The sequence below is a fragment of the Sphaerodactylus townsendi genome, linkage group LG05 (assembly GCF_021028975.2).
Source record: "Sphaerodactylus townsendi isolate TG3544 linkage group LG05, MPM_Stown_v2.3, whole genome shotgun sequence".
In the NCBI taxonomy this organism is placed as follows: Eukaryota; Metazoa; Chordata; class Lepidosauria; order Squamata; family Sphaerodactylidae; genus Sphaerodactylus; species Sphaerodactylus townsendi.
Window position 1 is genome coordinate 26,839,312 of NC_059429.1, and position 12,091 is coordinate 26,851,402.

Genomic DNA, 12,091 nt, shown 5'->3' on the forward strand with positions numbered 1-12,091 from the left:
GGAAGGAAGGAAGGAAGGAAGGAAGGAAGGAAGGAAGGAAGGAAGGAAGGAAGGAAGGAAGGAAGGAAGGAAGGAAGGAAGGAAGGAAGGAAGGAAGGAAGGAAGGAAGGAAGGAAGGAAGGAAGGAAGGAAGGAAGGAAGGAAGGAAGGAAGGCTGACGTTCCTTCTCCCACCATCCTCTGCAGCATATTTGGGGGCCCCAGAAATTTTAAAGGTGCATCCCAGCCATATGTGTAATGCAAGTTGGATTGGGGAAACCCTCCACCTGAATCATGCTATATGTCTTGTGTTAGGGACAATTTCTAAGGTTTAAATCTAGAAACATCTGAATGCCAAAGCAAGTTCTACTATTGAGCAGCTGAACCTCTCTAAGCACAGGGACGGTGCTTTTCACTGGAGGAAAACACCACTATTAGCTGAACTGTTCCAATGAATCTAAGCCACAAAAGTCTTGTGGGAATTTCTTCTGTGCCCAGAGGTATATCTGGGCAGATAAAGTGTGAGAAGTTAGGAAAGGGGATCAGGATGGAGAGCTCTGTAATGGCCTATCCCCTTGCCCTTTCATGTAATTGACTCGATAAATCTTCCCAAACATACGCTGAATTTCCTTGCCAGATGTTTTTGGAGGAGTCCACCGCTGGTGTGAAAATCGTCCACGTGATCTTGAGGATGCCCTTGGGAAGCCACGCCAGACATTACGGCAGAAGGGTGGAGCATTCCCCATGAGGAAACAATTTGCCATGGGAATCAGATAACAAAGATCAGAAAAACATTTTTTTTATTTCTTTGCACTTACCTCTGGCTTTCCTTTGACTTCTCAGTTTTGTGATGCCTGGCGGGAAGCCAGAGTGTGTTCTTTTGTTTTTTTTTCACACCAAGGGTACATTGTGATGCCTTCCCACACAATAAAAGAATTTGGGTTGTGGCAAACCTACACAGGTGTAGATTGATGTATCTTTGTTGAAGATTTTTATTTGGCTTTGTAAATCGGCTTCGTGTGTTTTATGACCGTACGTAATTTTGGAGGGCTTTTTGGGGAAGAGATTGATAGACTAATTATCGAACTACATGAGTCATTGTATTGTCGAAGGCTTTCACAACCTGATTCATGTAGTTGTTGTGGGTTTTCCGGGCTGCGTGGCTGTGGTCTGGTAGATTTTGTTCCTAACGTTTCGCCTGCATCAGTGGCCGGCACCTTCAGAGGTGTATCACAGAGAGAAGTGATGGACACTGGACACAGTGTGTAACGTACTTCTCTCTGTGATACACCTCTGAAGGTGCCAGCCACAGATGCAAGCGAAACATTAGGAACAAGATCTACCAGACCACGGCCACACAGCCCGGAAAACCCACCACAGTTGCATGAACCATGTCTGTTTTGAAGGGGTGGGGAGGGGCTGCATTAATTAAGCCAGACCTCCTTTCCCTGAACCGTCCTTTCCTCTGATCCCTTCAGGTGGTTCCATTTCCAGATGACTGTGACCAGGACGAGTGCAGCTGTCGGGACCCGGCTGCAGAAGAGAATCAATAACAGCAACTAAGACAGTCTGTGCTGTCAGGGCCAGAACCTGGAGGAAGATTCAAGGCTTGTGGGGGAGCATGAACAGGGGCACTGGAAGGGCTGAGGGACAGGAGCTGGCGTGATCACGGAGGCCTAGTGCAACTGGGTGCGGCACAGGAGGAAGGCAATGAGGAGAGGGCAGAAGAACAGGAGGCATAAGAGGAGGGAAAGGAACAGTCTGAAGACTCCCCAGTTCAAATCCCTTCCGGTCGGGCTGAAGATGAAGTCAAGGGCCTGTTCCAGCCTCATCAGCTCTCTTATCAACCTGGCTTGGGGGCAGGTTCCTAGGCACCTTTCATTCTATTACTGTATAAATGGTTTGCTGCCTCACGACCATTTTCCTTTTGCTCTGAGTCCCGTCTCTTCCCTCTCCTCCCTCCTCACCTTTTTACTATCTAGGTCTTGATTTAGCGAAGGGGGGAGGGGAGGAAGATAAAAGCGATCCGTCTGCAAATATTTAAGCATAATTTTATGACAAATCTATATTATATTTTTATTTGCTGTTCATTAAGCTGAAAAACGTGCTGCTGTGAAGTGCTGACCATTGGGAGAAAAAAAAATTATGGGGTCGGGTGGTGAGAGAATTCCCGGAGACTGGAGGGCAAGTTATGCAAACAGCGGGGCCGTTGAATTTGTGTACACCTTTTCTCGAGACTGCACAGTTTTAGGTGAGAGATGCGAGAAGCGTGTTTTAATGATCCTCCACCTGTGAACAAGCCATTCCAACTGATTTCCATTCACACAGACTGCTAGCATGAAAGGGGGATCAGAGTTGACTTTGTCCCTGCGTGATATGACTTTCTATGAGCAGGGAACACCAATTCCAGCTGGAAGGTTTTGCAGCTTGATTCTTCTTCTTCTACCCCAAGAAATGCCCTTCAGTGCAATGGGAGCTGCTTCACAATCCCCCCCAATCGCTAGATTCCAAGAAGTGTTTGGCGTAGCTACAGGCCAAGGGCTGCAACTGAAACTGCGCACATTTGCATTTTTAAAAAGCACTACCTTTAAAGAAAAACCCATGCTATTCAACATTAAGAGGCCACAAGTCAAGGTAACCTTGCAAACAAGTCCACAGGTTAAGGACCTGCCATTTGGTTTTGTTTACAAGCGTAGCTATCCTTCCGATGCATGTTAAGTAGCAGCTGTTTGTGTCTGTAAAGAAAAAAAATTCATTTCCCTGCTGGGTCATTGGGACATTCTTATCACAGGCAAGGAGCAATTCAAAAGCCTGCAAAATGGCTGCCCCAAGATGTTTAGTATTGTTGATATAACTTAGTTGGTTAATGAAACTAGTGTGGGCTAAGCACTAGTATGGACCAGTGCTGTGGAATGTGTTGAATAGATCCACGGGTAGACCAGAGATTTTCCAAATATTCTCGGGCACCCTGGAGAGGCTCAGAATCTTACTGGGTGTTCTTCAGCGAGAAGATCAGTAATGAACAAACTTTCCTGAAAGAGAGCTTTGTCTGCTATGCTTGGTCATTCTCTCCAGTACACAACTATGCAGACGAGGCACTGTAGGTTACATTCCCTGTTCACAAATGGCAACCGTAATGCTTTCTTAGTGTTGCGAAGCAAACATTGTGTTGGGAACCCCATATCTGTACCGATACTTCTCCCATATAATCTCCATTGAGATTGACTGCTCCAGCTATTTCAGTATGGGCTGTTCCTCTAGAACGATTGGTTGTGGGTTCAAGCTGTGCACCAGAGCACAGATCATGAATGGAGAATGTTCTGACAGCATCAGGATACACAAACTGCAACTTCCAAGCACTATTGAAAGTGTTAAGTGTGAAACACAATTCCAAGATATAAATTTGTGGGAAATTTGAGCTTCAGGGTTTTGTTTTGTTTAAGATATCAATATTATTCTTCACTATTTATTGCAGTTGTGAGTTGTGTGTCTGTGTGGTGGGGAACTTATGGTGGGCTATAATCAGCATTCCCTGTAAGCTGCATGAGTACCTGTATTGATGCCATGCAGAATAGGGGCCAGCCAGCAGGGGGAGCTGTCCCAGGCGGCTCTCAGTTCACTCAGTGTCTTCGACGCGCCACACAGTACTGGGGAAGGATTAGAGGGATTACTGGTTATCATTAATGCATGTAGGAAGGCGCAGCTAGTACCAGGCAGCAGCTGAAGCAGGAATATGGGCTTTACAGCTACCTAGGCCCCATCCACATGGACCTATACATCTGGGCTGGGGACAGGACAAAACCCTTTTGAGGGTGCAACTTCACATGGCTCCCGCCCCTAAAGCAAGGCTGCCCCATGTTAGTTCCCCCAAAACGGGTTATTCGAGAATTGCGCTATCCGTAATTCTTTAGTTTTAACCCTGGTCGCAACCGCTCGCAAGTGAACAGCCCGCTGGAGAGCGCTTTAATTGGCCACGCTTCCCTTTGTTGGTGGAGGTCCTGCTTATCAGCTTCGTAGCCACACAGGGTCACAGGGATGGCAGCATGGCTGTGAGGGTCCATGCCTGCCTGCCTGCATAGCATCGCAGCCAAGGGAGGTAAGTACCAAACAAAATACGCGCCTCCGTGCAAAGACGCGATGGCCACCATCACTGCTTCCGCAGGCTCCGTTCACTGCCTGCCTCGTGCCTATTGCACCTGCTGTACTTTTTGTGTGTGGAAGGGCCCCTTGTCAGGTCCAAGTGCGTTCCCTCAAGAGTGCACTCCTTGGGTTCTTGGTGGCATCCATACTATATGAATGCATGAACATGTAAAGCTGCCTTCTACTGAATTAAATATGAGTCCCTCAAACACAGTACTGTCTACTCTGACTGGCAGTGGCTCTCTGGGGCCTTTCACATCACCTACTACCTGACCCCATTAACTGGATGTGCCAGGGGTTGCACTTGAGATCTTTGGCATGACAAGCAGATGCTGGACCACTGAGCCATGGCCGCTCATGGCACTTACTCTGTGCCCCCATGAAGTTGTTTCATATGATCTAATCTTTTTAAAGTCTCATCTGTATGTTTTCAGGGATGTTCCTACAATCGTGTCAACTAGAAAATAAATTTCCGCTTCAAGGGACTGAATGTGGAAATTCTTAAAGCTGTCCGACATGTTGCATTTTCAGATGTACAACTAAAAAAATGCAATGTGTGAATGACAGACATGTGCATTTGGAAACTCGTGCTATAAACTCATCAGGCAGCCAACAATAGCTGTAGTTCGTTTTCAGGGGGCACTGTGTGAAACCAGTGGAGAGGCAGGATGGAAATACCCTAAATAAATAAGAACAGTCCCAGTAGCTTAGAGGGGCAGCCAGTTGGAGTGGCTGAATAAGAATAAAAGATCTCTGATGAATCAGACCGGTGGTCTAGGTCAGGGTTAGGGGCACCAGAGTTGGACACCCCTGGTCTAGGTTGTCTCTTCCAGTTGACATCAGGGCCTGCGTGATCTGATTCGGTCCCGTAGGCCTGCGAAATTGAGATATTTCATTGTAAAGCTGCCTTCCTTAGCTAAGGGGGTCCTGAGTCTGTACCATCTACTGGCCTCCCAACTCCACCCCCTCCTTCCCCCATCCCGAGAATAAATGGTAAGAGAGATGAACAGGATGGTGCTGATAGTTTATTATGGGCTAAAGGGTCCTTATGGTCACCTAGGTTTATGCCATCATCGATTTATAGTTTTAAAAGCTATTAATTTATGTGACATTGGATTGATTTTATGACTGTTTTAAATCATGTGTTAAATCATCACTTGAAAGTAAATACTCTGCCCTTCCCCTGGCTCTGGCTGGGGAAGGGCAGAGTATTAAATTTCATAAAGTGAAAATAAACAAATAGTCCAGCATTCAGACCAGGTGTGCTGGGTGTGGGAGTGATAAGCTTAGTTCAAATACAGTATCTCATTCCGAAGGAGGCACCCAAGAGCTGCGACTTTTCCAGTCACCAAATGGCCAACTTGTTCACCTCATGTCATTGCCTGCACAGAAAGTAGAGGGAAAAGAAATATCAGGGTGCAGTTGTGTGCTGGTACCACTGAACGGCTGCAGAAGGTGCAATGTTCTGCTGTTCTTCCGCACCAGTGCCACATCCAAAAGAGAAATGGCCTGTCTTCTCTTGCTGGGAACTGTGGGGCCTGGCAACCAAGAGACAGCTTGTGCCTGTCCCAGATAGAGGTTCCTGGAGTGGTTGATTGAGAAGTTTGTTGTGAAGAACTATACACTTCCTTGGCTGTTACACTGTGGTCCTGCAACCCCAGGAACGAACTTGACTGGGATTGGAAAGGTTGCTGTGGGGAGATGAGAATCCCTGTGGTGCTTATACTAGATCCAAACTCAATATTTTTTACTCATCAGATGTCCATGCAAGGATCTTAATTTTTGCTCAGAGCATCTGTGCTTAAGAAATAACCTATCTATGAAACAAAAGATTGGCACTGCTTTTTTTTTTAAACAGCCTGACTAATGTATTGTTGAAGACTTTCCTGGCTAGACTCAACTTACTGTTTTCAGGCTGCATAATCATGGCAGTTTTCTCTCCCAAAGCTTTGCCTGCCTGTGAAGATGCCAGCCATAGGTGCAGGTGAAACATTAGGAGCAAATGTTAGGAGCAAAAACTACCAGACTCTGCCCTACAGCCCAGAAAACCCACAAAAGACAACCAAATTAGCTTTTGCCCCAACAAAAATTGTTCCATGTCCTCAGTCCTGTGGCTTCTTGGGCCCACACAGCATTGGAGTGCTATAGTGGGGGTTCATTTTCATTGAGGTTTTTTTTTTGAGGGGAAAAAAGATGAGCTATATTCACACCTTCAGAAATCTGCTGTCTCTCCAGCACTTCAACCAATCCCTTTGTGTGAGACCTCAGAATAGGTTCTGACACTACATTTCAGGCCTCTGTGGGCTTCAAAAGTGTTGACATCAGAGCTCAAGAATATTTCTCAGCCACCTGATTGCACGATCACTGTCCTCATTTCCCTCAGACAGATGTTCTAGCATTTAAACCATCTCATTCTCCCCAAGTAGGTGTTGAAGGGTTAGAAACTGTCTTTCTGTGGGTTTGGTATTGTGGCTTGTCTTATGAAAAAGTCTTGTTCTGGTAGTAGAGCTGAAAGAATGTCAGTGGGGAAAATGTATTTGTCATGAATCACTTAGTTACTTAGCACGGGATTATGGGATCACCTTTAGCAAACTTGGAGCATCTTGTCCCCTTTTGAGGGAGGGTTTTACTCACAATTGAAGCTGCTGCTATTTTAATTTTGTTTTGTATTTGATAATTATTTTTTATAAAAATCTATTAAAATAAATAATCTACCTATATTTGTGATCTCTTCATGCCCACAAACTCAAAATAAAATTATTGTGTTCAAAAAAACCCCCCACATTAGCTTGGTGACACTGGAACAGACTCTGGGCCATTGTGGACTTTACAAATTTGAGCATGTTTTCTTCGCTGAGTACTTGAAAGTAAATACATACCTGTGTTTGTGATCTTTCCAATACCATTGGCTCAGCTACTATGATGTCAGAGTTTCAGTGTTGATTAAAGTCTGTGCAACTCATGAGAAGCAAACCAAGGGAGTGCCCAAAGGAAATAATGGCAGAATGTGGGCTGGGAGCAGCAGTGGTGTAGTGGTTTAGAGCAGGTGTACTCTAATCTGGAGGAACCGGATTTGATTCCCTGCTCTGCCGCCTGAGCTGTGGAGGCTTATCTGAGGAATTCAGATTAGCCTGTGCACTCCCACACACGCCAGCTGGGTGACCTTGGGCTAGTCACAGCTTTTCGGAGCTCTCTCAGCCCCACCACCTAACAGGGTGTTTGTTGTGAGGGGGAAGGGCAAGGAGATTGTAAGCCCCTCTGAGTCTCTCCTACAGGAGAGAAAGGGGGGATATAAATCCAAACTCTTCTTCTTCATCATCTACGATACTGATGAGCATTGATTACAGTTGGGAGGTGATTATATCTGGTTTCCGTAGCCAGGGTATGTGAAAAGGGCCCCACTTCACAATTGGACGGGTACTCCCCTTAAATGCTCAGATTGACTTACCACCATATTATCAGTCAAACGGCCATCTAAAAATGGATGGTCCCCCTTACCCATGAGACTGATGGCTCCTTCCTGTTTATCCTTTTGCCTTTTATTCTAGCCAGTGATCTTGGTTGCCAGCACAGCTTAAATTGTGCTAGTTGGTAAACTTGTTTGTACGCAACACATCTGGAACTAATATTAAGGCCAGAAACGCGCTTACTGGCTCACCTTACCCTTGGCAAGTTCCCCCTCGCCTTCTCTCACACTTGGAAAAAGGAAGATGATTTCCCTGTGTTTGCAGCACTGGTTCAGGAAAGTATTGGAGACCAGAGAGATATGTCCCTTTCTAAGCCTTTCCTAGGTCAAAACAAAATTTTGGGATATTGTCCTGAGTTTGCAAGCCAAGACAGCTACACCCGAAGCATTTTGTATATCACCAAGAAAATAGGAACAGATGACGTCGGCTGGTCTGAAAATATAAACAAACACTGCAGTTTCCCAGCCTCACAAATTACTAACTCTGCCATTTAATATTCTGTTAAATGGTCATCTGGATTTTACAGAGTGTTACAATTATTAGTTTGAAACCGTTTAAAAAAGAATAAAGAATACTGTACCCCCCACCCCTTCCACTCACTGCTGCCAGCCCTGACCATCATCTGTCTGCAGTAGCCAAAACATAGCATTTGAATTTTAAGAGTACAACCAGGAACAAAGAGTAAATAAGTCAGCTGAGGAAAACAATACATACTGGCTCAACCTTCTTCATAATAAATAAACTTGCGGCGAGTAAAAAGTAACCATGCCAATTCAACACTACAACATTTTTAAGAAGCAAGAAAAGTTCCTCTCAGGGCCAAACTGGACACGCTGTGGCTTGAATTTCCTGGATCTAACTTGGGGTCCCCCCCAGCCACAAACCATCTGTAAGGAATTTTTAAAAACATCATGTGGAGTATTTGGTGCATGTGGAACAACAAAAATAGGGAAACAACTTCCCCCTCAGGGCTGTTCAGCATCAGAAAAGTACTGGTGGTGGTCTCAGCCCAAATAGGCTGTCCTTTATTTTTTTAAAGTCATTCCCCACAGTTGCTGTGCGGCCGCTGTGGAGAACCCTAGTTAGGTTTTTAAAACACAAGCATGCCTCGTTTGGCCCATAGTTGGTTTTCTTCCAATCACATTGAAAGTCAGTCAGGTTGTGGAGCATACAATTAAAAAAAAAACACCCATCCCCAGCATTCCTTTGGCCTACAAAACAGCCAGTGTGAATGTCTGAAGGATAATTACCTAACGGTCATTTGTTATAGGCCAAAATCCTGCAAGCATTCAGTGTTGGATGTTCCGTTTACTGAAATGGCCCTTGTGTCAAAACACCATTCATTGCCAATGCCACCTGTCTGAGCTGTATTGAGCATGCTCATTGGCATAGGCAAAGCTAGTGCAAATACATATGATACAGCAGGAGCCATGACCAAGATGGCTGAATTCATATCTGTCATTCTAAGAAAGGGTTATGAATGATACTTGGCTCAGAATCTTCTTTCTTTTCTAGACACATGCAGAGAAAACTCAGTGGCTGTTGTAGTCAGAGGGGACAGGAGAAGGAAATGGCAGATGGATTATTGGAAGTGGTCCCTTGGGTTACTGGGCTGGAGGAAAGAGGAATAGGGTTGGGAGAGGGGGTAAAGAAGCTGTAGTCTTGGTGAGTCACCCATGCCAATCTGGGCTGGTGATCCTGCTGCTGACCACTTCCATCAGTGCTTATCTGGTCCGTCTGGCCCAGGGGTAGGGAACCTGCGGCTCTCCAGATGTTCAGGAACTACAATTCCCATCAGCCTCTGTCAGCATGGCCAATAGGCCATGCTGGTAGGGGCTGATGGGAATTGTAGTTCCTGAACATCTGGAGAGCCGCAGGTTCCCTACCCCTGGTCTGGCCAGTTGGGGGCTTGCTGGCAGAGGCTGCCACCCCCCTACCCGGGCTGACCCAATCACATCACATTTATGTCATATCCAGCCCTTGTAACAAATGCATTTGACACCCCTGTGGGTGCATGCATAAGTATATTTGAGGGGAGGGCTAATGGCTGGAAACAGAAGAAGCCACAGCAGTGAGGACTCAGGATGTTCCTGGAGAAGAAAACCGCTTCCTTGGCAATGGCTCAGTTGCTTGATGATGGCGGAGGGCTGCTTTTAGGAATGAGGGCCAGGCCTGTTTTCAGCAATCTGCAGCATGAGAAACCACGACATTTTAAAATGAGCTATACAATCTAGTGTGAACTCACCAAAAGGGGGACTAAAAATATAGAGGAGCGTGACCACTTCTCGTCTGCAATTCCAAGAGAGTTTTAAAATGCTTACAAAACATAAACCAGGTTGGAATACTTTTGTGAGTGGCAACAGACGCAGGATGCAGGGTCCATCTTTGGACCCAGAACGCTATAAAGTTCAGCCTCCACTCAAGAAGATAATAAAGCTTGGAAAATCTAGTAAAGGGTACAAGCAAAGTTAGTAACCACAAGAAAAACAACCACACAGGAAATATCCCGGCAGTTTAAAGAAGGATCTTTGTATCTTTGCATTCTAAATCAGGAGATTAGGCTGAGCTGCACAACCTTAGGTAGGGATTAGGTAGAGAGAACAGCCTTGCCAATTTAGGGACTGGGATTCCGGCAGTGAAAACACAAAGGGGAAAGCACTGGAAAAAATAAAAAGTAGTGACAGAGCGCGAGCAAAAGAAAATCATGGGTTTGGGAAAAGGAGGCTTAAAAATGGTCATGCAAAGATTTGGCTCTAGAAATTAAGAGTTGGCATGTGTGACCAATTAATTCGTAAGAATGATTAATTAAAATCCTTTAGAGTGATAATGAAGGTGCTCTATTCAAAGAGCAGATTTAAAAAAACACATTATTACTAGCATAAGCACATACAAAACCCATGTCAACCCCCCCATCTTGGAAGAGGCATTCCTTTTCTCTCCCAAAGAAAGTGATGCCTCTTCTAATACAGCACCTATTAGGAGAAGTACATGGATTATCTAATAATGATTGATTAGTTTCCCTCCAGAATCATAGTTTTATCCTTCGGGAAATGTATAAATGTTTCAATGGATTAAAATTCAGAGAAGCCATGATTTCTTTTACTGAGGGGTGGAAATTCAGAAACTTCTGGCAAGCTGTGTTGCTATTAACTTTCTTTCTCTAGACCAGTGGTGGCGAACCTTTGGCACTCCAGATGTTATGGACTACAATTCCCATCGGCCCCTTCCAGCATGGCCAATTGGCCATGCTGGAAGGGGCTGATGGGAATAATAGTCCATAACATCTGGAGTGCCAAAGGTTCGCCACCATGGCTCTAGACTGTTACCCTCATCCCCTTGGGCCATGGACTGCATATGACCACAACGTCTCATAAAAGAAGGGCGCCCATTCTCTTGGCTCAAATACTTGCATCCTTTTGGGCACCTTTGTTCATTGCGCATATTACTCTGAAGTGACTTTTTCCAATACCAAGAGCACGCACGTATTGTTAAGATGGCTTGTGGGGGAAGTCATAATTCTCAAGGGACACAGATTTCATCATTTCTCCAGTTGTTGCCTGACCCCAGTGACAAGCCTCTTGCCATCAGGACAAAACAACAGCTGCTGTTTTCAACGCGATGGGTCAGTTTAAATTCAAGATGGCAGCTACCACACTGTTTCATCACTTCAAACGTCTCTTGTTGCAATGAGTATGGGCTAGGTACACAAATTCCAGAAAAAGTTTTGCTGAGGTGGGGCATCTGTTTGCTGATCTTATTTGACAGCAGGCCTCATATGTATGTAAGTGCTATCATGTTGCAAAACACTTATGGCAACTCCAGCAAGGGGCTTTTGAGACAAGTGAGAAGCACGAGTGATTTGCCATTGCCCTCTTCTGCAGAGCCTCGCTTGGTGGTACTCACCCTCTGAGGTCTGAAGATATCACACTACACCATGCTACCTTCCTCCTGCTAGCCTCATAGCATCTCTTAAAATCACCATTAACTTTGTTTCTTTGGATTGTCACCCCCGCCCTCATGTCAGGGAATCCATAAAACATGTCATTCAACAACATCTTTCGTCCCCTTGGCTGGGCCATCTACATGTTACTTCCCTCACTCTGGTCATTCCTAGTCATCTGTGGAATTGCTAAATAAGGTCACTCCACAGAGACTGTGGAAATTAGCTATGGTAGGCAAATGGAATCTCTGAAGGTACAATAACTTTCTACACCAGTTGTTGGGAGGACAACGAACAATTTAAAAAGATGGGGTGCCTTTGACAATACAATGTAAAAAGATATTGCCTTCACACATTACTTGTAGGATTTTCTAGAAGTATCTGGATGGTCACTGCAGGAAAGAGAGTATTGCACCAGACGAACCATTTAATCTGATCTAGTTGGGTTCACTTCATCTTTTTACAGTCACACCGAAAGTATGAAGAGTTCAGAAGAAGCATCCCACACACAATTATTCCTTTCAGGTGCATTTTTTCTCTCTAGTTCATTGATCTCACAATAGTCA

General features: G+C 45.1%; 1 protein-coding gene across 1 annotated transcript in view; it reads left to right on the forward strand.

Annotated features, from left to right (window-relative positions):
- The window catches only part of PAPPA2 (pappalysin 2), a 132,350-nt gene extending 125,516 nt beyond the window's left edge, over positions 1-6,834 (forward strand). The window contains exon 22 of the mRNA XM_048497826.1: positions 1,457-6,834. Within this exon, the coding sequence (XP_048353783.1) occupies positions 1,457-1,531 (75 nt within the window). The 3' untranslated portion in view covers positions 1,532-6,834. The remainder of the gene's footprint in view (positions 1-1,456) is intronic.
- The last annotated feature ends 5,257 nt before the right edge of the window (positions 6,835-12,091 follow it).